Below are 27,430 nucleotides of genomic sequence, written 5' to 3' on the forward strand. Positions count from 1 at the left end.
GTTAAGTGACTTTCCCAGGGTGATAGCTAGTAAGTATCAAGTGTCTGAATCTGTATTTGAACTCAGGTCCTCCTGAATCCAGAGCCAGTGCTTTATCCACTGTGCCACCTAGCAGCCCCTCAAATATATTTCTAATACATTTATTCATATGTACTCTTAGTGCCTGGCAAATGATAGATGTTTAATATATATTTGCTTGTTGATTGATTAATTGATTGATAATCCAAGAAGATCCATCTATAATGTAACTCAGCCTCATAAGTTTTAAAGCTACTGTTTGTCAGGTTCAGTTGGAAGGAAGGAAAACGATGCTCTGCTCTTTGCCAGTTTGGATGTTGCTTCTTTGACACGTTCCCCACAGTCTGCCAGAGCCATTTACCATCTCAGAACAATTTGTTCACTTCACTCAGAAATTACAAGTGTGTTTTGTCCAATAAATCTAAATATATTTTGTAGTAGTCATTTTTCTTAATGGAAGTGTTTTCCAGATGTTGCCCAAGTCTAGTCATCTGGGCTCCCTTCCAATAAATGTGGAAAGTTTGTTTTCATAGGTTGTCACTGTTGCTTTGGTCTAACCTTTGGACTAATTGGTTCATCCCAATATGTTTTCACCAATATATAAAGCATCCAGGACATCAGAGATACACACATGTCCCTTGGCCGGTAAGTCAAGAAATCATTTTGCTTTCTGATTGAGTTCTGATCTTTCAGCTCAGAAAGGAGATGCTTTATTGAAGGCTTTTGGATATTTTTTACATGATAGTAGTTTAGAAGTTTAGTTTTTTAGAGAACCATTTTTGTGGTGTTCACCTCTTGAAGGGTTTTAAAAAATACTAAAATAGAGTATTAATTTGGAATGGTGGAATCCTCTGTATTTATTGTATTACATCTTCTTACAATCACTTATTAATTTTTATCCAGTGACACTATTTAATAATGCTTAAGAGTATTTTAAAATTTAAGTCTGGAGCCACTCTAGTAACAAAATGAAATATTTATTTGGAAATTATTGAGGACAGGTTAAATTGAGATTGCAATTTAGGATTTTTATATTTGTTATTTGCAGAGAACAGTAGCAGATTTAAACTGATCATTTTGATGATAGCCTCATAATGATAATAGCTTGACAATAATGTTGTTTTATTCTGTTTAACCTAAGAACACTAGACTAATTATAGTAAAATGTTATAAAATTAGACAAGGTCATCTCCTCCAGAAAAAAAAATAATTTTAAATGTCTATGGTGACATATCTAAAGAGCTTTACAGTGAAATGGCTTTTTAAAAATGACTGGTCATCACCTCAGAAGTAGGTTAATGTGGTTCTTCAAGCTAGCCATTTAATACATTGATATTGCTTTTCACAGAAGACTCAATACCTGAAAACAGCCATGGAGTGGAAAATGCTTCCTGCTCACCTGTTGATGTTTTGTCTTTTCTTGATTCAAGTTTCTTCTCAAGGTACCTTAACCAACAAAATTTTAAAACCGCGCTTCCTTCTTGGCCCGAATCATCATATGGGGGTTTCCACTTAAGAACTATTGCATAGTTTTCTACCATCAATATTGTGAAAACAAAATTTGCCATTTAAAAAAATGGTCTTTTTTGAGTTTTAACACACTATAAACCCTCAGAACCATGTAAAAAGAATATACAAGCTTATGTTTATGGGAGAGGAGAGGAGGAAAGAGGTGCTCCCTTTTTCTCTATATGTGAAGTGAATATCTTTATCATGGTTTTTTTTTTTCCTCAAGAAAACATTTCAAGATATTTTATCCGTATATATATATATATATATATATATATATATATATATATATATATATATATATATATATATGGTAAGAGGCTGTGTGGTATATTAGACAGATGACAGGATTCAGAATCAAGAATGACTGGATTCAAGTCTAATCTGCCACACAAATAACTTTTGCATGCTTCAGGCAATTCCCTAAGATTGTAGGTAAGAAACCAACCTGTATAAGTGGAGTGGGTTTCCATGCCAGAACTTTGCCATACTATGAAATCATAGATGTGTAAAACTCCCACCAAAGAAAAGGGGGGAAAAAGAAAAAAAGAAAAAGCAAGGGATAAGGTTATTTAAGGACTAAATTAAATCAACCCTTCTTCCCTACCCTGTGGGTTAAAAAACATAGCCCTACCAAACAAACCCCTACCAACTAGGAAGAAATGGTTTGCGACCACAAGAAATGTCACTGAATCAATCGATTAAATAATTGAAAAATTAAGTTAACTATTTTTGGCCAACATAATGGCAAAAAAAAAGTTTGACTGATCTTTTCCTCGAATGAACTAAGCTGACTCATTGTTTTGCCATCAGGTAGACCTGGTCCCAGTGTGGGAAAGTGTTATGAATGATCACTCTTGTTCTAATGAGATAGCATTGTTTAAAAAAAAATTATAACAGACACTCTAGCTAGAAAGAATCTCAAAGATCATCAAGCCCAACCTCTTCATTTTATAGATGAGGAAACTGAGGCTCAGTGAGGTTAAATGATTTACCCAGTATAGTAAGTTATAGAAATAGATTTTGAACCCAAGTTATCAGATTACAAATCCAATGTCCTCAATTTTGTTGAGCTGAATCTGTATCTGCATGCTTTTTGGATGGAGGGTTCTAGATCTAGGGTTGCACACCTTTTCTCATCCATCTGTAATTTATAGTTCTAGAGAGTTGTGTGGGGCATTGAAAGATTAAGTGACTTGCCCTGAAATCCTCAAACCTCAAATGTCTGACTCCTAGCATACGTAGCACTTTGTCTATTTTGCCATATTTCCTCTGATGTGGATAAATATTATGTACTATATTTGGTGTATGGAACACATATCTTAATGTATACATAGATTGGGTCTGCATTAACAAAAAGGTTCATGTTTATGATTTGTTTTTATTAGATTCTTAAAACTACCAGACTTTTGGGAGTTGATTTTTTCCCCCAAGGTGAACAATCTCAGGAAAAAAAATGAGATTGGAAATAATGTAGTGAAATTAAATTCTTAATGTTGAAATGTTATGTACAAACACACACACACACACACACACACACACACACACACACCCCTGAATCCTGATTGTCGAAATGGGAATGCAGACTACTGTGCTAGATATTGTCACAATGATGTTCTTAGACTGATGAAAGCAGATATGAAATACTAAAAATGTCAAGCTGAGCAGGTCAGTGTAGGTGAACCTTTCTGTGCCATGAAAATAAAATGAGAAGGCTCTCAACTCGTGACAACTTAATACTAATTTTCACATACATTTAAAATATAGTAAATGCTTCCTTCCTTTACTGTACTTTATTTCCAATGATTAAACTAAAAAAAAACCTTGATGTGATTAATCAATGATAACATAAAAAGGTAGGACACAGATTTCCTTTGTGAGAATTGTAACTTGCCTACTAAGCTAATTTTGTACCTGTTTCAAAGATCTACCCCCTCACAAATTTGTATGAATCACTTGATTTTGTCCTGTCTGCTGCTCTCTTGCCATCTTTTCAAATTACCTATGTACACACATTTGCCTAAGAGGTTGAAAGTCATCCTAATCTTTGGTGTGATGTTTGTGGGTTTTGCTATTGGTGTTCTGGGTTGCTACCTTGAGTCTTTTTCAGTATGTTTGAGTCTCCCTCTACAGATCAAGGATAATTTTTTTTTTCCCTAGCAGATAAAAGTGACTGTTGCATAACCTTGGCTGTGTGTCTCAAGGAGATTAAGAGGTTTTTCTCCTGTTTGCTGCTTGATCATTGGAAGACAATTGTGCTTATGTTTTGTGGTTATGTTGCCTTGTGTAGTTCTATTTGTTATGTTTATTCTCATGTAAACTATACTTGTTGGAATTTGACTATTCCTCATTCACTCGATCTCTGAGTGTGAACAATTGACTTCCTGGAACCTTAAAGAAAATTGTTCCTCAGCCCAAACCCGTTTTTTTGTAGGACTTGCTGGGGGAGGGCCTGCTGACACAGGCAGCAAATATTTACATGGGAACCAAAAAATGCCCCTTTCCAGTCCTGATATTGAAACTGACATTGGTCTTAATGACTGGAATAAAACCCCATAAATTCCTTTTTTATGCAAAACTATTGAAATGCCTAATAAATTTATTCTCTCATTCCTAAGAATATAACTACCTTCCTCCATATATTGGGATCCTTGAAAGTGATATCATTGTCAGACAATGGAATAGCAACTATAAACTTTTTCTACCAAATATTTTCCTCTTTCAATCCAATGGGCACACAGCAAAATCTGCCCATTCCCCTCTCCTCCCCGCCTTTTTTTTGCCATTCGATGTTTCCCTTGGTATCAAATCAGCTGGTTGGTCATGTTTACACTAGTATTGTATAATTTTAGATTTACCAAGCTGTGCAGGGAGATGTGGGGAAGGGTATACTAGAGATGTCGCCTGCAACTGTGATTATAACTGTCAATACTACATGGAGTGCTGTCCTGATTACAAGAAAGTCTGCACTGTGGGTAAGTCCATAAGCCCAACAGGCCCTCTGGAAAGAAGCACTGTTTCCTGAGATCCCTCCCTGTGGTCCCAGTCCCCTTGTTATTTTTGAACGGGCTTCTGTGTTTCATTTCATTGTTCTATGTCTTTCCCTCCCCTTGCATAAATGTTGCATTGTTGTATCTGAAAATAGAACCAAAGCCTTTGGTTAGTTACTCAGACAAAAAAAAAATACCTGACTCATATAGAGTCTTTATATTTATTTATTTATTTATTTTTGCTGGGCAATGAGGGTTAAGTGACTTGCCCAGGGTCACACAGCTAGTAAGTGTCAAGTGTCTGAGGCTGGATTTGAACTCAGGTCCTCCTGAATCCAAGGCCAGTGCTTTATCCACTGTGCCACCTAGCTGCCCCTCATATAGAGTCTTATGAAGTTAACATCGCACCCTCCTCTTTCCCCAAAGTTCTGTTCTAGATGCGGATAGGAAAGTGCATATAGCTATACTTTGCTTTGTTTCATATGCAAAAGTTCCTATTGATAGTCATTTTTGAAAATTTAGAATGTTTCACAAGTAAAGTATATATTATTCAAATGTTTAATATTAGCTATCAGGTTCCTAAAGAACATTAAACTATAAACAAGATGGTACCCAAGGTGGAACCTCGATTAAAGTTGAGATCTCAAAAGTAATTAGGTTGGAAGCCAATAGCAGGTAATATTGTTCCAACTCAAAACCAAATTTAAACTATTTTGGCTTTAACACAAAATTAATTTCATATTCAATATAGGGAAAATCACCATTGTAACTTTTTTGTTTGTTTGTTTTGATTTTTTGCGGGGCAATGAGGGTTAAGTGACTTGCCCAGGGTCACACAGCTAGTAAGCGTCAAGTGTCTGAGGTCACATTTGAACTCAGGTTCTCCTGAATCCAGGGCCAGTGCTTTATCCACTGTGCCACCTAACTGCCCCTGTAACTTGTTAAAGTTACACTTGGTTTAGAACTTAGATTAAAATGCTTTAAGTTTTAAAATGTAATGTTAGCTGATTTATTATATTTTTATTTTGTTAAATATTTTACAATTACATTTTAATCTAATACAGGCTGCGCTTAGGAGTTTGGTGGGCCACATGTGGCCCTGCAGCCACATTTCTGAAACCTCTGTCCTACAATACAGGCATTCTTGATTTATAAAACACTTGACAACATCCTTTACATACCAACAGGTGGTCTAAGTCACACCAGAAACAGAATGAGACTCCCCTAGAGTCTCCAGGGAGTGGAAAGGTATTCATTTTTCCAATGTCCTTTATGTAGTTATCACTATGGCCATTAAGAGAATGGACAGATGAGATGGAGGAGACACATTTCTGGTGCTTCCTGAGTCACCTAAGCAGAACTTTCCATAAGAACAATGGTATTCATAGTGGTAATGTTCCCAGGACAGTTCCCAATTATCTATTTGAGCCATTATGTCTCTGAACTATGGAATTACTTATGGATTCAAGTGATAATATTAAATGCTATGGTATTTCACAGAATCATAAAATTTTAGATTTAAAGCTGAAATGGTCCTCAGAAGCCATCTTATTTTATAGATGAGGAAATTGAATCTTAGAGAAGTAAAGTGACTTGCCTAAGGTCATTGTTTGTCCTTCCTTCTGGAAGAGGACCAGTGACATCAGGAAGGTGATGTCTTGACTTGCAATTGAATTGGATTTAAGTGAGGCTGGGCTGTGTAAAGTCATCAGTCTCACTCTCTCCTCCAAGGTCATCTGAGTCCAGTGGCAAGATATAGGTCAAGACAACTGGAGATGACCCCAGATGTAGTGAGAGACCTTGGCTTTTTTAAACTAAAGCCTTTCCCAGGTCTCAATTTGTCTGAGGCAATACTCATTCAGAGATTTAAAGGAAGGTAAGAAATGAGGGAAAAGATGGCCTAGTTTGTCTATTATTTTTTAAAAAATCAGATTGGGAGGGGAAGACCCTAAGGTTTCTGGCCAACGTAGAAATAATTGCCTAAGGTCACACAGGTGGTAAATAGCAGAAACTGAATGAGCCATTCCTCTTTCCATTATACAAAATGGTTTCTTCCAACACAAATTATATAGACTTTTGTGGGCTAGCCTGGGAACTTAACCACCATTCATAAAACATTGCTTCTTTGGGAAAAATGCTTTCAGAAGTTCCAAATAAGAAATATCTTAGTTCACTCTAGAATACAACCTGTCTACAAATTGTAGGATGCCTCTGTGTGGCACAATATAAATAAAATTTCATATCTATCTATTGATCTATACACTCACACACAAATATACACATATCTAGGTATAATTTTGATTTTTTTACATTTTGCTCTGGGTAGAGCTTTCCTGTAAAGGCCGTTGCTTTGAGTCATTCGCCAGAGGGAGAGAATGTGACTGTGATTCTGCCTGTAAGAAGTATGGCAAATGCTGTCCGGATTATGAGGCCTTCTGTGAAGAAAGTAAGTGTTTATCATCATTCCAGCCAAAGCTTCCTTCAACATTTATTCACCTTTCCATCTACTTGTATACTGGATTTTTAGCCTGGCTATGATCATTAATCAATTACCTCAGCCATTATCTAAAACCGATCACTTCAAGGCCATAATTTGACCCAACTTGATCCTATTCAGTGGGAATTCTCTTTTACAAAGATAAATTTGAAGAGAAAAATCATCTTCTATATTATAGTAATAGTATGCTATCAGTATGTTACTTCATCAGAATATCATATAAATAGTATACTAATGATAGTATACATGAAATAGTTTTCTGTACTAATGAAATAACAGGTCCAGTCCCTGCCCGTAATCCACTAAGGGCTTTTTTTTTTAGGAAGGAAGAATAACAACAATAACAAAAACTAGAAATACCTGATTATATCTCTTGCCAAGCTATTACTAGCTAAATCCCTTTTGCAAAAACAAGATAGTTTTGGGAGGTGAATAAAAAACACTTATATAATCTTATCAGGTTTTTCCCCTAAACATTCTTGAAACACCTGATAAGGGTCCTCTGGATTCTTTGGAGGAGAGGAGAAAGATAGGGAAACTGCTAAGGCAGCAGAGTCCATGGAGAGCTATTCGCTGCTCAGTGCTTTAATTGGAGCATATCCCCAAAATGATGGAGGCAACACCCTCCTGATTAAACACTTTAGCTCAGAGCCCATGCGGCTATCAGAAGAACAGAGGGTGAGTAAGACAACCTCACTCAGAGCATTAGCATTTGTTTTGGCTGTCATACAAGACGAGGAGAGGGAGGGGAGAATGGTGGCGGGGGTAATGAGGGGGTGGGGAGAAATAAGACATCGAAGAGAAAATTATCTTATCAATATACATTTTTTTTGGTCCATACCTGTGATTTGGGAGGTGGGGGGGGCGGTGTCAGGGAACTCTCAGTGTGGAAAATTATCTACTAAAGACGATGGGCAACTCATATTTAAAATCATAGTAGAGGGTTGCTTTAAGGCCCTATGAGGGTTAGTGATTATTCCATGATTGCCCAGCTAATGTATGTGAAAAGCAAGACTGGAACCCAGACCTTCCTGTCTCCAAAGCCAGCCCTCTATCTGCTGTGCCATGCTGTCAAATGTTTGGCCCAGTCACTTTTGTTCAAGGCAGAATACAATGTAGAAGGAGAAATGGTTAATGTTCTCAGTTGCCTGGCCTGTAGGTCTCATAGAAGTATGCGATGTCCTAACTAAAGAGAAGAATATGTGCATGTGTATGGAAGGGAGCAGGGGATGTGAGAGTGGGGTTGACATCAACTTGGGAAAATACAGTTGTCTGATAATAGAGAATGATTCCTGAGTTGTGACAGGGTTGCTAAAAAACACTGCCAGGAAGAATCTCTTCAAGAGGAAACAAAGAAAAGGGTAAAAGTATATTCATGAAATCTCTTGGTATCAAATACCATTAAAACCAACATTTCTGTAGGGCCCCCATATTTGCAAGCTTCAGTCAATAGCATGCTCATTTCAAGTAATGTTAGTTACAATGGAAATATAATACAACCGCAGAATTTGGACAGCCATTTGTTCATCTTAGAAGTCTCTGACCCATAGCTAATGTTACTTTCTTTTTTTTTTCATCATCATTAGGAGAAGAGTCTTGTAGCATAGTGTTTGGATCCAGTTATCACGCTAATAAAGTAATTTAGAAAGGTGGTTGTACTTACAGTTCTTTAAAAAGAAAGAAATTGTAAGCAGATACTGATTTCTCTTAAATACTTCTCTGCTCAGATGGCTCTCTGGCCATGTTTCTGACAAATGTTATTACTGGCATTTCTAAAGTGGTCTCTTGCAGAGACTGTTGTAACTTAGCTTTGAATGGCTGTTTGTTGATGGAAGCAGTGGTGTTTCATAATGCAGATCAGGGCTTCTTAAACTTTTTCCACTCGTGACCCCTTTTTGCCGGAGAAATTTTTACTCGACCCTGGGTATATAGGTATGTAAAATAAGCATACAAATCAAACGTTTACTACCAACCTTTCCCCAACTCCCACATTCAGCTATGTGACCCACATCAAAGAAGCTTTGTTGCAGACTCTTCTTGCTACAGAATCCCAATTTTCCTCTTCTTTTTCACTATTTGTCACTTTTCCTAATTACCCATGTTTCCTATTTTCACCAGAGTCTTGTTGGCTGGGTTAAAAAAAAATAGCAGAAAAAATATTATTATGCATCCTTTCTAGACAGCTTGGAATCCCACCACCCCTTTATTGTGAGGAAGGGGCAGAAGGGTGATGTTCATGGGACTAAAGGATTTAGTGTTGGAAGCAATTTTACAGGTCGTGTACATTGTGTGAGGCATGACAAACTCAGAAATGGGAATGCCATCCAATCCAATCTCTTCACTGAGCAGGTGGGAGAACCAAGGCTCATCCAGGTTAAGCGACTTATTCTAGCTCTTACAGTTAGGTGATGACTTAGTGAAAACAAGGATACTTATTTCTTAACTCAACAGTGTTCTTCTCACCAATTTAGTTAGGATCATAGATTCAAATTCGGAAGGGACCTTAAGAATCCCTCTAGACCAATCCTCTAATTCTACAAAAGAATAAACTGAGGCTCAGTGAAGTGACTCATCCAGAGCCACATAGATAAAAAAGGATGTGTCAGAGCTGGGATTTAAATTCAGGTCTTGAGACTGTCAAGTTCATGGCTCTATGTCATCAGATCATAGCAGTGATTTAGAACAACCACATTTTTTTTTAGAGCAACCATCTTTAGAAGTGGCCAAGTTACTAATCTTTGCAGACTACATGCTCAGAAATCCATACAGACTTATTTTTAAAAACATTTGTTTTGATAATTAGATATATTCTTAGTTAAGGGTGAAAGGTGTATTCAAAATGAAAAGGAACCCAAGTATAGTTAGGTTGACTCTTAATGGTTACATAGTTTTGACAGTTGTATGGATTGTGAGATTGGCACTAACTGATTGATCTTGTTTGACCTCAGTACATAATCCAACAACACCACCGCCATCTCCAAAGACTCCACGGCCATCTCCAGAAGCTCCTCAAACCGTCAAAACAACAACTAAACGTTCCCCGAAAACTCCTGTGAAGAGGGCCCCTAACAAAGTGGTACAATCAGAGGAAATAACAGAAGGTAGGAAGAAGATGACTGTGACAAAAGGAAGTTTTTCCTGAGTGAATATATGATATATGCAGATGGGGGACTGGTGTTAGCACTCTATCATGGGACTGTGAAAAGTTAGGAATATCAGACACGTAAAAGATGGGTTAAATTGTATGAAAAAATAGCTACTTATGTAGCATTTAAGGTTTGAGAAGCATTTTGCAAATATCTTGCTTAATCCTCACAAAACTCCTATGAGGTACGTGTTAATCATTCCCATTTTACAGAAGAGGAAACTGAGGAAGACAGTAGTAACATGACTTGCTGAGGGTCACAAAGCTTGCCAGTGTCTGAAGTAGGACTTAAACTCAGTTCTAACACTCTTCCTACCAAGCCACCTAGTTTAGAGCCATCTCCATTTAAAATGAACAACACGAAGTTGCCTTTCTTTAAAGTACAGGTAAGGCAGATGCACAATCATCGATCTCTTTGGTTTCCCAAAGCCTAGATTGAAAATAGGTATAAATCAACATAAGCTCCACTCAGGCCTGCTTTGAGTTTGGCTTCTAAGAATGTTGTTCTTTTGAAGAGTACTGGCAAGCTTGGGACGGGGGAGAGAAATTGGTCCAACCAATATCAGTGTGATGCTCTTCTTACATGATGCTGAAGCACATCCTATCATGTGCAAGGGAATCCTTGATGATACTCTTTACTCAAACCAATGCAAGAAATAGACATTTTCTGATCAGTAAAAGGTCCAACTCCATTCTTATTTTATTTGAACTGGATGGACTACTGTGGAAAAGTTACAGTTCACACAACCCACTTCTTTATTTGATTACAGAACATTCTGTTTCTGAAAATCAGGAATCCTCCTCTTCCTCTTCTTCCTCTTCAACTGTTCGGAAAACCAAGTCTTCTAAAAATTCAGCTGCTAATACAGCACCCAAGAAGAAACCCAAAGGTTTGAGCATTGATACACATCAAATGCTATATCAATGCTAAATTAAGATTTTATAACTTGAAAATATTGGGTAGAGGCAGTATGATTTGGTGATTTGTTTTCTAAAAATTGGGGAACAATAACCATTTAATACTGTTTCAGAAGATACTGAATGAAGATTTCTAGAAGTTTTCTTGTACTCTAAATATAGTATGCTTGAATAAAATTAGAAAACATTAGGCCAAGACAAGGATCTTATAGGGAACTAATGACTAACCTCTTATAGGAAATTAACAAAAACAATGAATTTTCTAATCCAATTCAACCCAATCCTTAATGTTTACCGTGTACAAGGCATTGGAGATACAAGAACAAAACAAAAAAATAGTTCCTGTCCTCAGGACACTTATATATTACACACACATATAAATACATATATATACATTTTTTTTTAATTTATTTTTAAGTGAGGCAATTGGGGTTAAGTGACTTGCCCAAGGTCACACAGCTAGTAAGTGTTAAGTGTCTGAGGCTGGATTTGAACTCAGGTACTCCTGAATTCAGGGCCGGTGCTCTATCCACTTCGCCACCTAGCTGCCCCCATTTTTTAGCTATTAAATTTAAAACTTCACTAAATCTTTTGGGATACTGTGTATATGTATATGTGTACATATATGCACATATATACACACAGATATGTATATACATACATATATACATTTACTTACATGGATTACCTATATATATATGAGAATACACACATACAATTATGTCCTAATTAGTGTGAATAATGAATCCCCTGAAATGGTTACATGCATTCAAATTTGCACTATTCAAAGTACTGGTAATGGTACCAGTCCAATGGAAATATGGAAATCTACAGTGTGAATTCAAATAATGCAACTACTTGAGGAAATTCATTATTTGCACTAATTGGGACATAGCTCTGTGTGTGTGTGAGTATGTGAGTGTATGATTGTGTAATTGGAGAGAGGAGAGAGCACAAACAACTAGGGTTCAGGAAAGGATCCTTTAGGAGGTGGCACATGGTCTGAACCTTTCAGAAAATTAGGGAGGGATATACAAATGAGGAGAGAATGAACTCCAGCCTATGCAAAGACATGGAGGCTGGAGAAAGAATACTGAGCTCCATTAATAAGCTGATTTGGATGGAACATAGAGTCTGTGAAGGGGAATAATATGAAATAAACTTAAAAAGTTTATTTATTATGCCTTGAAAAGGCAGGCTGGAGCCAGTTTTTTAGAGAATTTTAAATGCCAAGTTGAAGATTTTGTATTTCACCCTCAAGATGAGGGAAGGTTTTTGTGAGGGGGAGTGGCACAGTCAGATTTTGCTCTCAGAAGAATTTTATTTTTGGCAATGGTGTAGAGGAGAGATTAGCACTGAGGAGAGAGTGGTAATCAGGAGTCCAGTTCAGAGGTTGTTGCAAGAGTCTACAAGAGAAGTGATAAGAACCTGAATTAGGGTTGTGAGTGAAGTAAAAGGGTATGGATACAAGATGTGTTGTAGAAGTAGAATTGACACTACTTAGCAACTAATTGGGTACCAGGGGTAGGAGGGGAGAGGGGAGGGACAATTGTTCTTACTGGCTCTTGAGTTCTCTCCTTTCTTCCAGTCCCCAAACCTCACCTACCATTCCTCACTCTATTCACTCCCCTTACTCTTTTCTCTGGTGTTCATATATACCTCTCTTCCCAGTTAGTGACTTTGCCCATGAGTTTTATTCTCTCCTGTCTTGTGTTCCTAGAATCTTTGGTGTCTTTCCTCACTGAGCCCCATATTGACCATGGGACCTTAAATCTATTCCATATTTACCTCAGGGGTATTCCCTACATAACCTGAAGTTGTAAATATCTTGGGAAAACTGATGGGGGGATACAGTGTTTGGTCTTCTTTTTTTTTACTGTAGAAGACCATGTTGTCCTTATTATGTGTAAGAACAGAGTGGGGTAGAGAAAGGATAACAGCTTATAGGCATATGTGTACAGGAAGAAAGAACAGAGGCTGAGGCAATATTTCTTGAGAAAACAGTTAAGGGAACTGGGGTTATAGGATGATGAAGATTGAGAGAACAGATGAGAGGAAGAAACATTAGGGAAAGGAGAGTAATAGTACCAGAGGGGATGGGCATTTCTATTTCCCCCCAAATTCCATAAGTTGCCCCTCACTGTATAACAAGTATATGTTATATTTTCATAATGCTTTTTTCCCTTTTCATTCTCCTCTCTGTTGATATAGATGACAGGATTATGAGCCTGGGAGTATAGGAAGTTACACCATCATTTTACTTATATGGAAACTGAAGCCCAAAGAAGTTGTGTGACTTAACCAGAATAACACAACTAGATAGTGAGTGAGGCAGGACCTGTATGTGAAAGCATGTAAAGAACATTCAAAGAATAACTTGAGATGTGCATTTTTCCATAGCTAAAGATTCAAAGAAGAAGAGAACCCCCAAAGACAAGCCTACTCCAGCACCTCCAGTTGTAGAAGATGCAGGAAGTGGATTAGACAATGCACCTTTCAAGCCCACTGCTGCTCCTGACAATGATGTTCCTACCTCCCAGCCCAATAAAGTCACCACAACAGTCAAAATGACAACAGCAGCGCCACCAGTAACTCCCAAGGAGAGTAATAAGGTCACTTCTAAAGAGACAACTACAACAACTGAAAAGGAGACATCAACAGCTGCTAAAGAGACATCCGTTGTAACGAAAGAGGTGACTAGTACAGATAAACAGACCTCAACTACAGAGAAAGAGATAACTACTTCAGCAAAAGAAACATTGACTACAGAGACAATGACAGCTGCTAAAGACCCTAAGCCCACACCCAAGGACTCTGAGCCTACACCTAAGGAACCTAAGCCCACACCTGAGGACCCTAAGCCCACACCCAAAGACCCTAAACCCACACCTGAGGACCCTAAGCCCACACCCAAAGACCCCAAACCCATACCTGAGGACCCTAAGCCCACACCCAAAGACCCCAAACCTACACCTGAGGACCCTAAGCCCACACCCAAAGACCCCAAACCCACATCTGAGGACCCTAAGCCCACACCCAAAGACCCCAAACCTACACCTGAGGACCCTAAGCCCACACCCAAAGACCCCAAACCCACACCTGAGGACCCTAAGCCCACACCCAAAGACCCCAAACCTACACCTGAGGACCCTAAACCCACACCTGAGAATTCTAAGCCCACACCCGAAGACCCCAAATCTACACCTGAGGACCCTAAGCCCACACCCAAAGACCCCAAACCCACATCTGAGGACCCTAAACCCACACCCAAAGACCCCAAACCTACACCTGAGGACCCTAAGCCCACACCCAAAGACCCCAAACCTACACCTGAGGACCCTAAACCCACACCTGAGAATTCTAAGCCCACACCAGAGAACCCTAAGCCCACACCCAAAGACCCCAAATCTACACCTGAGGACCCTAAGCCTACACCCAAAGATCCTAAAGCTACACCTGAGGACCCTAAGCCTACACCCAAAGATCCTAAAGCTACACCTGAGGACCCTAAGCCTACACCCAAAGACCCCAAAGCTACACCCAAGGACTCTGAGCCCACACCTGAGGACCCTGCACTCTTCCCCAAAGACACAACTTCTGCACCTACTACACCTGAAGTGACTACAATTGCTAAGGATAAAGTAACTGAAAAAGATATGCCTACTACTCCAGAAATTACAACTGACCCACCTAAGGAGACAAGTACAACCACTAAAGTGACAACAAGATCAGTCAGTTCACCCAAAGTGACAACTAAAGTGACAACTACTACAGCTAAAGCAACAACTACTGCCACCAAAGTGACGACTACTACTGCTAAAGAGACAACTACCAAAGCTGAAGAAACAACTACTTTATCAGATGATAAAACCCCTCCTCCTAAAGTGACAACTCCTACACCTGAAAAGCCAACTCCTAAAGTGACAACTACTGCCCCTAAAGTGACAACTACCACAACCAAAGAGACAACTACCACAACCAAAGAAACAACTGCAGTACCAGAGGAGACTACAACTGCCCCCAAAGTGACACCTAAGCCTAAAACAACTACTACTGCCCCTAAAGTGACAACTACCACAACCAAAGAGACAACTACCACAACCAAAGAAACAACTGCAGTACCAGAGGAGACTACAACTGCCCCCAAAGTGACACCTAAGCCTAAAACAACTACTACTGCCCCTAAAGTGACAACTACCACAACCAAAGAGACAACTTCTGTACCAGAGGAGACTACAACTGCCCCCAAAGTGACACCTAAGCCTAAAACAACAACTGCCCCTAAAGCAACAACTACCACAACCAAAGAGACAACTACCACAACCAAAGAAACAACTGCAGTACCAGAGGAGACTACAACTGCCCCCAAAGTGACACCTAAGCCTAAAACAACAACTACTGCCCCTAAAGAGACAACTACCACAACCAAAGTGACAACTACAACAACCAAAGAGACAACTGCTGTACCAGAGGAGACTACAACTGCCCCCAAAGTAACACCTAAGCCTAAAACAACAACTACTGCCCCTAAAGAGACAACTACCACAACCAAAGTGACAACTACCACAACCAAAGAGACAACTGCTGTACCAGAGGAGACTACAACTGCCCCCAAAGTAACACCTAAGCCTAAAACAACAACTACTGCCCCTAAAGTGACAACTACCACAACCAAAGAGACAACTTCTGTACCAGAGGAGACTACAACTGCCCCCAAAGTGACACCTAGGCCTAAAACAACTATTGCCCCTAAAGTGACAACACCTAAACCAAAAAAGACCACCACGACAACAAAAGAGACAACCACAAAAGCTAAGGAAACAACCGCTGTAACAAAAGACAGAACTACTCCTTTGGTTCCAACACCTGACCCTAAAGTGACAAACAAGAAGACTACATCTGCACCTAAGGAACCAGTAACTACACCTAAAATCACAACTACAAGTGAAAAGACATCAGCAGTAACTGAACCAAACTCTACACCATTGCCTGATTCTATCCTTCAAACCATTCCTGGATCCAACATAAGGCCAAACTCAGAAATAACAACCTCTCTTCCTAAAAAAGAAGTCACTCCAAATAATGAAGATTTAAATATTTTTGAGCAGGAGAAGCCTTACCTGAATCCTAGGCCTCATGTAGTTATTCCAGTTCCAGGTTCTAGCATCTATGTGGGAAGACCCAGTCAAGGCATTAGTAACACTCCAATGTATTCAGGTAATTTGAACAGTCTGATATTCTTTTTTCTGATTGCAATGATGATATGTCTGTGGTATTATCTGAAATGGTTCGTTTTCAACATCAGAAAAATATACATTCCATTAGGATAACCATGATAAACACCAAAGGAACGATGATAAGGTAGAACATCTGGAATTGGTTTACTTTATTATATTTGATAGAGGTCATCACCTGAAACTGGGAAATTCTTTAAAAGAATTAGGAGACTGGTAATGATATTTTGATACTTTGATTTTTATGTGACACATATGAGAGAAAATTATTACCAATTTATTAAGAGTTTAATACACCTTGTCCAACTTTAAAAATGGTAAAAACAAGCAAACAAACAAACAAAAAATAAGCTCACTGATACTCCAAAGGGATACTTCAAAAAGTCTGTTACATAGGCACGAGGACAGTTCATTAGTTTCAGTAGTCTTGAGTTGAAGAAACCTGATTTTCTACTAGCCACTCGAGATATTTCTGGTATCTTGAGGCTGTCCACATTTGAAATGTTCCTCTAGGTGAGCAGACATCTTCAGCCTTTTGAAACCAAGAACTAAGCGGTATGATGACCATTTAGTGAACCAAAAAAGCTTATTGTGAATAAATGGCTCTTTAAGATCCCTACATTTCTTATACTGTCCAAAACAGTTGGTTCAATTTTAGTCTTCTGACTCTCCTTTAAACATTTCATCTTTTCAATAATATATATTTTTTGTTTGTTTGTTTGTTTTTTGCGGGGCAATGGGGGTTGTGACTTGCCCAGGGTCACACAGCTAGTAAGTGTCAAGTGTCTGAGGCTGGATTTGAACTCAGGTCCTCCTGAATCCAAGGCCAGTGCTTTATCCACTGTGCCACCTAGCTGCCCCCTGATAATATATATATTTTTTAAATCTTCAACCTGACCATAAAAGGTGAAATGAAAACTTCAATACTTAATACTTAAAAAGATCTTTGAGCTGGTTGATAGGGGTAGACCTTGGAACCCACCCATGCTTTCTTTCTCTATACAGCTTTCTTTTCTCCTTGTCCTCCAGTAAATATTAACAAGAAGCCTACCCATCATTCTGGAAGCCTTCCTATAGAGGTCTCTAGATATTATATGAGTACTTTTGAGCACACAACTTTTCTCTTTTTCTGCAATCTCTTCATCTCCCCTTGACCTAACATTCCCCCTCCCCTTAGCTGTTTTCTAATTCGAGTTCTGAGATAAAAAATAAAATCATTTTTGCCATTCCTGGCAAGGGTATCTGAATTGATCACCTTATTATTCCAATCATCATTCTCTATGACTTTTCTCTGCAAAACAATATTCCCGGGCCACCTCTCCCCTATGTGTGCTATCTTATATTAGAATGTAAGGTTCTTGAGGGCAGGTTGTTTTACTTACTTGTTTTTTTATTACTTGCATTTACCATGGTATATAGTGGAATATGGACTGGATCAATGATTTCATTGGTATAGGGAACTAACTCTTGGTGAGGAAACTTCCTCGACCTATAAAGGTTGGAACTTCTGTTGCATCTTATATCTCTAGAGAGTTACCCAGCATAAAGAATGAATAAGTGCCCAGGGTAACATAGCCAGTATAAGTCAGAGTTCTTCCTGTCCAATTTCTATCTACTATGATATGCTGCCTCTGGTTAAGTCCTTAATCAATGCTTTTTCTTTTTTTTTAATTCATTCATTTTCCTTAGCTCTATTCGATTCCCTTTTTTTTTTTTTTTTTTTTTAGTGAGGCAATTGGGGTTAAGTGACTTGCCCAGGGTCACACAGCTAGTAAATGTTAGGTGTCTGAGGCCGGATTTGAACTCAGGTACTCCTGACTCCAGGGCCGGTACTCTATCCACTGCGCCATCTAGCTGCCCCCTATTTTTTTTGATAATTTCTTCTATGCCACTTCTTGCATACACTTCTTCATTGGTAATGTGTTTAGTCTACTAAGATGCACTACATAACTGTCTATTGGAATAACCTATAATTATGGTTCTTTGGAGATAGCGATATTCTATGACTAGTAAGGGAAACCTATTGGGTTTAAAAAAAATGTTTTGTTTTATTTCGGTTTGGTTTGGTTTCAGGGAGAATCTTAGGGTCATTTAGAACAATGCAAAATTTCCCAAATGCAATCTAGACCACTATTTTCATTCCTTTTCAAGTCTAGGCCTAATTTATTGTCCGTCTGCAAAACTGAACAACAATGACAACAACAAAAGATTTTCCACATTGGGTTAAAGTATCCTCATAGAATCACAAAGTTTTAGACTTGGATTCAGAAATCATCTAGAGGTCCAAGATGCTCATTCCATTGGAGGAAACTGAAACTTAGTGGTTATTTCTCCAAGGCCACATAGCTAGAAAGTACCAGTCAGGCCCAGAACCCAGGGCTCCTGACTATAGTTAGATTCCATGAAAAAGAGCTTTAAACTCACTTAGTCTGTTAAGTTTAACTTTAGTGGAATATTTTCTAAACAGAACAGAATTATGAAATATATGATTGTCTTATCACCTTTGAAATTCAGTCCTATCCCTTCTGGTTTTGAATAATGTTATCTAAAAGCAGAAATTAGGAAGGAAAAAAAAAAACCACAACTGTTTGTAGTAGAAACTAGAGGAATGAAAAAAATTACTTTTTTGTTATATTTGATATATTCATTCCCTTCTCCACCCCATTGTATACTTTGTACTAATTATTTCAGATGAGACTAACTTATGCAATGGGAAGCCAGTAGATGGACTGACTACTTTGCGCAATGGGACACTGGCCGCATTTCGAGGTGAGCTGAACATTAAAAAATCCTCTTTTCTCACTGTTTCACTTTGTGGCATTTATGAGAATACCACAGTTGTGAAATATTGTCTTGGTTATGGGGGTGGGGTGTTGGATTTCCTTGTTGGAAAAAGACTTATATGATGCTTTCAGACACTGGGATTTTCAGATACTGTCTTTGTAAAATATGCTATATGAAACATGTGCTTGCCTACCTAGAGCCTGAAGAGAAATAAATGCATTGAGATGCATTCAAAATACTTAGGCAGGTAGGATATTTCTTCTCTGATCATAAGGTTGTGCTGGTTTCATTTCATGCTGATTTGTAGGACTTCAAAATTCCTATTCCCTGACTTTCTTTTGGAAAGTTACCTTGTTTTTGAGATATCACTAAAGCTTGATGCAGATGTAGGTAAAGGACAAAGGAGGCACATGAATTGTTCAAGGTCACCACTAGATGGTTGTAACATAAATTTCTTTTCTATCATAATCCTTATTCCATGTATTTGTCCCTCAGTGCTTGCTTCACAGATGCATTAGTTTTTCCGATCTGGGTATATTCTCCTACACAGGCTGCCACCCTATTCCACCTTACTAGACAATCTTAGTGAACTGATGTGACTAAAAATGCCATCACCTTATGTCCAACTTTCTGGGCTTAGACCTCTCTGAAAAGAACTATTTGTTCCTTGGACAACTGATGTAGACTGTTACAAGGGTGGTACTCAAAGCCTTGACAACTTGGTAGAACCTACTAGGGCTTGAGTTCTGTTGGTATTGCTTTCAAGGACCCAGGGTCACCTCCATATCATGACTCCACACAAGAGGTGCTGGAGTTGGACTTTAATGGTGTGTGGTTTAAAAATCTAAGTGTGGGTTTTAATTTGTTCCTCCGGTTTTGGGGGAAACTGGCTAAAATCATTGATAAATTCACCAAGAGTTTAGGCTTTTAAGGGTTTATTAAAAGATATAAGATAGTAAAGAGAAAGAAAGATCGAGGACAGATTCCTTATAGTATGGAAATCCTAGCCTTCCTAACTGCCCACGTGAAGTCCTGCCACCAAACCGATGTCTCGAACTAAAGAGAAAGATTCTGTCCACCAACCTCCTTCCTGTCCTCCTCCTCCCAGAAAAGGGAGGTTCTTCAAGTTGATTGGCTGAGAGCAGTCTCCTGTTGATGTTGAAGTCCATAGCCTCTAAGAACACACTGACCTCAGGGTTGGCTAAAATCTAATCAACTTTAAGTGGGTACTTAGTAGTTCCTCATTCATACCCAATTCAAACACTACTAAGTCAATCAAGTCAGACTCCTGGGCCTACCAAATTCCATTATCTTAACACATTCCCCACTTTGTTTCCTTGATGAAACAATGGAGAATAGCCATATTAACCTTGTAAACATCAGATTCTTTCAAATCAAGAGATATAAACTATCAATCCTTTTTGGAAAACCCATCAAACTTATTTCTTGAAAAATTTTAGTAACTGTGCTAGTATCATTTTGAAAACATTTTTTTTTCTTACATTGGACAAGAATTCCCAATAGTGCTAATACTGCTTATTCATATGATTTTTATTTTTCCAAAATGTTTTCATGCATACAAGTATGGCTGCCTTGAAGAAGTTCCATTTGTATACTGGCCTTTGGGATAACATTAAGTGACCATGTTTACTCTTGTCTTACATCTTTAGGTCATTATTTCTGGTTATTGAATCCACACACTCCACCATCACCAGCTCGGAGAATTACTGATGTTTGGGGCATCCCTTCTCCCATCGACACTGTCTTTACAAGATGTAACTGCGAAGGAAAAACTTACTTCTTTAAGGTGAGGAAAATAACTTAACCAAAGGAAAAATGGCAGCATTGTATTCACTGATGTATCATGAGGATTCAAAAAGATAGGCTCATGTTAAATGCAGCAATCCTACTCTTATGTTCTTGTTAATGGATATTTAATGATAGGAACAACAAAGCCTAAAGATTACACACAATTAATGGACTGTGTGTTTCTAGATTCTTTCTCCTCTGATTTATAAAAAAATGAGCTGTATTTGTAGGCATAGAGTTAGATTTTTTTGAGGGGGTGAGGCAATTGGGGTTAAGTGACTTGCCCATGGTCACACAGCTAGTGTCAAGTGTCTGAAGCTGGATTTGAACTCAGGTCCTCCTGAATCCAAGGCCAGTGCTTTATCCACTACGCCACCTAGCTGCCCCTCATAGAGTTAGATTTAATCTCTTAGTAGGCACATATTTAATGATTCATCAGTGTAGGCTATTCCTCCACCAATGATGACTGAAAACCTTCTATACTTTAGTACATACCCTCATGAATTTTTCTAGCCAAAAATAAAACAAATAATACATGTAGTTGTAGAAAATTTGAGCCTCTTTAAACCCAGTGAGGCAGCTTCTCAAGTGGCATATATTCACTGGACCAATACTGGGCCATATCTAGCTTGGTAGGAACCACTGAACCTGTGCTCTGCCCCCCATGACTCCTATCTATGACTACCCTTCCAGTAATATTTTGTATTTCTTTTCCCCTCTCTACCTCCACCCTTTTCATCTATTCTTCATTCTTGTCAAATTAATTTAACTATTCCCCATATATGAGTCTCCCTCTTTCTTCAGTCTCTTTGCACAAATCCATCAGGTCCAGAATGCACCCCTTAACTCTATTTTATAGCATTTTATAACAACTCAGATGCTACTTCCTAAATGAGGCTTTTCCTGACACAAACCCCTCCCTATTACTAGGTATAAGACTTTCTCTTGATGCTTCTATTAACGTTATATTTATTTGTCCATGTTTACATTATATAACTAATAGAATGTAATCCCCCGAGAGCAGGAACTAGTTTTGTCTATTTCTCAACACCTACCTAGCAGCATACAGGCACTTTACAGTTATTTAATGTATTGAAATTGTTGAGGGCATCATGCTTTAGAAAGGGTATTGGATTTCGACTTCATTACCTGGCTCCTTATCTTATTACTTGTTTGACTTTGGACAAATCACTTAATCCAGTTTCTTTATCAATAAAATGAGAGGAGTTGGACTAGTTGACCTCTAGCTACTGTCAGCTTAGATCTATGGTTCTGTGATCCTAAATGAATTTGAATTACCTTTGCACCATGATGGAACAGTAGTAGGAGATAACTTAAAAAAATACTTTCCACCAAGTTAAAGGTTTTACCGTAGGCATTTAATTTATAAAGTATTTATTGAACTCCCCCTCTTCCCAACCCCCCAAGATCAATTCATGTTTTGTTTCACATATTAGAATTCTCAGTTCTGGAGGTTCACCAATGATGTAAAAGATCCGGGTTATCCTAAACCAATTGTCAAGGGATTTGGAGGTCTAAATGGAAAAATAGTGGCAGCTCTATCAGTAGCAAAATACAAAAACAGACCGGAATCTGTGTATTTTTTCAAGAAAGGTATGTCATGTTTAAATTATCTGCAGATTTAATTATGACACTTTTATAGATGGGGGAGTACTAGCTTGGAAGTCTCAAAAGGATTGGGTTCTAGTGCCCAGTTATACCACTAATGTGTTGCTTGATTTTTGTAAAATTACATAACATTTTTAGGCTTCAATTTTCCTGACTCATAAAATGAAGGGGCTAAAAGTTGAATTAAAAGCTCCTCTGCTAATTATTTTAATTATTGTTTTATGATTTTACTGTAATGACTCTTGAAATCTTTTTTGGGGGGGAAGGTGCTTAAAACATATGAAACATGAATAATAAATCAGTTCATACTTTGAAAGCTACTTTTTTACCTTTTCCTAAACGAACAACTTTCACAATATAATCTATTTCCATAATAGGTGGCACCATTCAACAGTATGTTTACCAACAGGAGCCAGTTAAAAAGTGTTCTGGAAGAAGATCCACTATAAACTATTCCGTTTATGGAGAACCCACTCAAGTCAGGAGGCGTCGCTTTGAGCGAGCTATCATTCCCTCCCAAACACATACCATTAGAATAAGTTATTCACCTGCCAGAGTCACTTATCAAAAAGGTAAACTGCACATTTTCTTACCTATTAAGAATGAAGAAAGTTTAAATGATTGTTATTTGGCTTCACATAAACAACTAAGCAGTCTGAATTGGCCGGGGGTGGGGGGTGTTCCTGGAATTCAGAATTATGCCACTCTATGTTATTTGGTGCAAAGACTTTACTCCCAGTAATTACAGAAAGGCCAGTGCTGTATTGGATCTACCTCACTTTTCCTTTCTGGGAAAGGTTTCCTTTACTCAAGCAGGTTCATGGTCTGATTTAAGGTTATGTGTTACTTACTCAAATATCTTTTGTGATATAAAAAAATGTGTCACACACAGGTTTCCTTCATAATGAAGTTAAAGTGAATACAGTTTGGAGAGGCCTTCCAAACATGGTTACCTCAGCTATAGCACTGCCTAACATGAGAAAACCTGATGGCTATGATTACTATGCCTTTTCTAAAGGTAAGTGATTAAGATAAACCTAGAGCTGACTATTCAACCATGAATAATTCAAAGACAGATAATTCTAAATATCTTTGCTATAATCGTTTAAATTCAATTTAGGTATAAAAGATTGTATCCTATTATTACTCATCTTAGAACTGAGTAAATTTAAATAAGAGTAATCTGAGTAAAATTTTATAGCTTCAACCTGACATCTGTGAAGCTTTACTGTAAACTTTATGATAGAGTATACAAGATTTAACCACTAAATTCACTTAATTAGCCTAAGAATTTTCCTCCAGCGTTTCATTATTTTATAGATTAGTACGGATACTTTTTTGAGGAGTTAAATAATTTGACATGTGACATATAAATGAAGTAAAAAAGGATTTCTCTTGATGGTTTAGGGTTCGAATCCCACCTTTTACTTTATTCGCTTAAGTTGGGAAAATCATTTAACCTATCTGGGCCTCAGTTTCCCATCTATAAAATGACACGGTTGGAGCAGATAACCATAGGTTTATATGACTTATACTTTTGAAAAAAATTCATTTAGAAATTATTAGTAGTATCATATTTGAAATATAAAAATTCATATTGCAAACTATTGGGTTTTATTTGTCAGAAAATTTGGATGTTCAAATGAGGGAAAAGGGCTTCAGTAGAATAATAAAAGCAAATTATTCCTATTATTAATTATTTTTCTTTTCATCTAGATCGCTATTATAACATTGATGTGCCTAGGAGAACAGCAAACTTAATCACCACCCGTTCCGGACAGACATTATCTAATGCCTGGTATAAATGTCCTTAAATAAGATTTCAAAAGAAGATATGAAAAACTTAACATTTTGACATGGAAATGATTTTATTAATAAAGATGTTGAAATGTGTGCATACCAATTTAAGTACAAAGCACTTTTAACCTCAGCAATTATTACACTAAAACAGTAGCAGATTTGACAGTCTTATTCACAACTACAACAATAGTTTACAAAGCTTTTAATTAATATTTCCTCTGTTTAGTCCTCCTCTGCCTCCCATTGCATGGGTCACCCCTGTAGGAGGAAAAAAAAGAAGTAAATATAAATGTTCCCTTTTTAAAAAAATCAACAAGGGCATCAGATTTTTCACTATTTTTATGATGGGTTGAATGCAAACTATTTCCAGTTTTTATTACTATTACATATTTAAAAATGAGTTTTACATTTTTATGACACTAACACTTAGTATACAATTTCTGTGTAGGGAAGTAGGATAAGGGAACTATTAAAACAGACTCCTCCATTTTTGTATTAGTTAGGTGGAATCACCAAAAAATGCTTTTTTTGGGAGGAAACAACAGATACAATATTTTAAGTTTTCCAATTGTATTTTAGATGAGGAAAGAACATGATTAAATAATGCATTGTTAAATGTAACATGAAGCAATAAACCTCTTCCCCCAAATTAGTCCCTGAAAAGTACATATTTGGTAGATGATGTTAATTTGCTCAGGTTTAGGACACTTGTTCTGATTCATATGAACTACTTCTCCCTCCTCCCCCCCTTTGTCCCCATCCCAACCATATTCTTAGTCATGGGAGAATCTTACCTCTCTGTCGGTTAAACTGACGACCCCGGACTCCTGTCCTGAAAGTCTGAGGCTGAAGCCTAACCCGTCTGAAAGGTTTAGGTTGACTACTGCTAGTATCTGAGAAGAGAAGATAGCTGAGATTAACTAAGTTTGTTACTGAAGCAAAAGCTAATTGCATGAATGTCCTTTAGATTCAATGTTTTTAAAAACTATTTAGTCATGTAACATGGTGAATTTTTTAAAACAAATAAAAACCTCAGAACAAAGTGCTTATCTTTTTCTTTGACTATTAAATATTATTTAGTCAACTGAATATTAATTTAATTTCATATTATTAAAAAATCTCAGACTGAACTATTTTATCTATCTATTCTAAACAGTTAAAAATTATTATTGCTATTTCTCAAGTCAAAATAATTTATCAAGAAAAACACTACATTTTATGCTTCACTTATTCTTTGATTAAAATATCTTAATCTTAACAGTTCCCTTTTCTTAAAGTAAAAGTCTCATGAAAAGGAAAGGACTCAAACCATTACTATGAACTTTACATGCTACATATGGATAGCTACACTTTTGAAGTTTACTTCATATTTATATTTCTTAGGGGAAAAAAAACCTCTCAGGAGGAGGGTACATCAGAAAAGAATCTAGGGGGCAGCAGCTAGGTGGTGCAGTGGAAGCACCGGCCCTGGAGTCAGGAGGACCTGAGTTCAAATGTGGCCTTAGACACTTGACACTTCCTAGCAGCTGTGTGACCCTGGGCAAGTCACTTAACCCTCACTGCCTCACCAAAAAAAAAATTTTAAAGATAAAAAAAAAAAATCTAAACTCATATATTTCTCAACTTTGGCAATAGAAAAAAGCGTTGATGGTAACAGAAAATTTCAGACAGACTACATTAATACAAACTAGGCAACAGTGTTTAGGAGAAAATATGCTTTGAATTTTAGTGTGGCTAAAAAGTGTCCTGAATTTCCAGAAGTGAGTGCCACTTTTCATGTAGGGGTGAGTGAGTGAGTGTGTGTATGTGTGTGTGCATGCACACACGCGTGACAGAGAGAAAGAGAAAGAGGCGAGCACGAACACTAGCTGTTGTTGGGAGTTAAGAGACACAAATTCAAGCCCAGCAATATGAAATTTACCAGCTATGTGACAGGGTAAAGTCACTTAACTTTTAAGTACCTCAGTTTTCTCATCTGTGAAATGGGAATAATACTCATTTTTCACATTCTTACAGTGAAGATAAAAATGAGAAAATACATGGAGAGTACTTTGTAAACCTTAACGTACAATATAAATATCAGTAATTATGTTTCTCTACTATAGAAAGTGCTATCCTCCTTTCCTTGTAATTGGCCCAGAAAATTCTAGAAGGAAACATTACAAAACCTGATGATTTGTTTTCCCCTCTAATGTTGAATAGCCTAACAAAGAGTGAGTTTTGTGACACAGCAAAATAAGGAGGGGTGGGGGTATAGGTGTTTGGCTTTGGGACCAATAAAATAATCCAGAGCAAAAAAAAAAAAAATGCTCTGAGCAGATCATTGGGGGATCAATATATTATTATATCAATGATTGAAAACTTTTGTAACATTGACTTAAAAATGAACTCAATATTCCTCTACTTAAAGTTGTATATCTATATACATATGCAAACTTACATCTATCCGTGTAAACACATGCAAAAGTAAGTGACCCTGTGATAGAAACAGTATAGGTATATTAAAAAGATCTTTGATTTGGGTCTGAGTACTGCCTCAGACACTAATTGTGGAATCATGAGTGAAGTCACTTAACTTCTCAGAACTTTCCTTGTCTTTAAAATTTGGAAACGATTCTTTTCACCGTACCTCACAGGGATAAAGTGAAGAAAATATTCTGAAAGCCCTAAAGCACGTTATAAGTAAATATGTGTTGCTATTATCATTAATTAGAGGAGATGGTATTAAGAACAGACTGGTTGCACCTATATTCTAGTCAAAGCAACAGAATGTACCTGCAGAAGAGCTGGATGGAGGATCTTGGCTGGTAGAAGGAAGATCGGACTCATCAGACGCCTGAACAGGCTCTTCCTCCTGTTGGCTATCAATCTCTAGGCCTGCTTCTGAACTAATTCTAATGAGGAAAAAAGAAAATCCATTAGGAACTACAAAAATGTTTCTGGTAGTAAAATGAAACTTCAGAAGACCATGGAAGTAAAATAGAAATTACTCAGTTGAATTCTTTTAAAAAACCACAGTGAAAACCTTTTACTTATAGTCAGCTGGCATCAACACCATTAATCTTCAAAGAACAAAATGTAAAATTTTCATTGTATT

The 27,430-nt window shown here is 37.5% G+C and overlaps 2 protein-coding genes across 6 annotated transcripts in view; one reads left to right on the forward strand and one right to left on the reverse strand.

The window, feature by feature from the left end:
* Positions 1 to 1,371: 1,371 nt before the first annotated feature.
* On the forward strand, positions 1,372 to 24,396 carry PRG4 (proteoglycan 4). 4 transcript variants are annotated; one of them, XM_044000244.1, is made up of 12 exons: positions 1,372 to 1,460; positions 4,380 to 4,502; positions 6,844 to 6,963; positions 9,963 to 10,115; positions 10,930 to 11,049; positions 13,478 to 16,294; positions 19,003 to 19,080; positions 20,766 to 20,902; positions 22,362 to 22,518; positions 22,911 to 23,105; positions 23,426 to 23,551; positions 24,250 to 24,396. In XM_044000244.1, exons 1-12 carry the CDS (start codon positions 1,391 to 1,393, stop codon positions 24,345 to 24,347), a joined length of 4,194 nt encoding a protein of 1,397 aa, XP_043856179.1. In that variant the 5' UTR covers positions 1,372 to 1,390; the 3' UTR covers positions 24,348 to 24,396. The 4 variants fall into 4 exon arrangements, with proteins under 4 accessions (XP_043856179.1, XP_043856180.1, XP_043856181.1 ...); XM_044000245.1 differs by lacking the exon at positions 10,930 to 11,049; XM_044000246.1 differs by lacking the exon at positions 4,380 to 4,502.
* TPR (translocated promoter region, nuclear basket protein) overlaps positions 24,383 to 27,430 on the reverse strand; it is a 67,886-nt gene continuing 64,838 nt past the window's right edge. For both annotated transcript variants that reach the window (XM_044000243.1, XM_044000242.1), the window contains exons 50-52: positions 27,109 to 27,227; positions 25,128 to 25,226; positions 24,383 to 24,591 (exon numbers count right to left, since the gene is read on the reverse strand). In XM_044000243.1, the coding sequence (XP_043856178.1) occupies positions 24,536 to 24,591; positions 25,128 to 25,226; positions 27,109 to 27,227 (274 nt within the window). In that variant the 3' untranslated portion in view covers positions 24,383 to 24,535. The remainder of the gene's footprint in view (positions 24,592 to 25,127; positions 25,227 to 27,108; positions 27,228 to 27,430) is intronic.

The sequence above is a fragment of the Dromiciops gliroides genome, chromosome 4 (genome assembly GCF_019393635.1).
Source record: "Dromiciops gliroides isolate mDroGli1 chromosome 4, mDroGli1.pri, whole genome shotgun sequence".
In the NCBI taxonomy this organism is placed as follows: domain Eukaryota; kingdom Metazoa; phylum Chordata; class Mammalia; order Microbiotheria; family Microbiotheriidae; genus Dromiciops; species Dromiciops gliroides.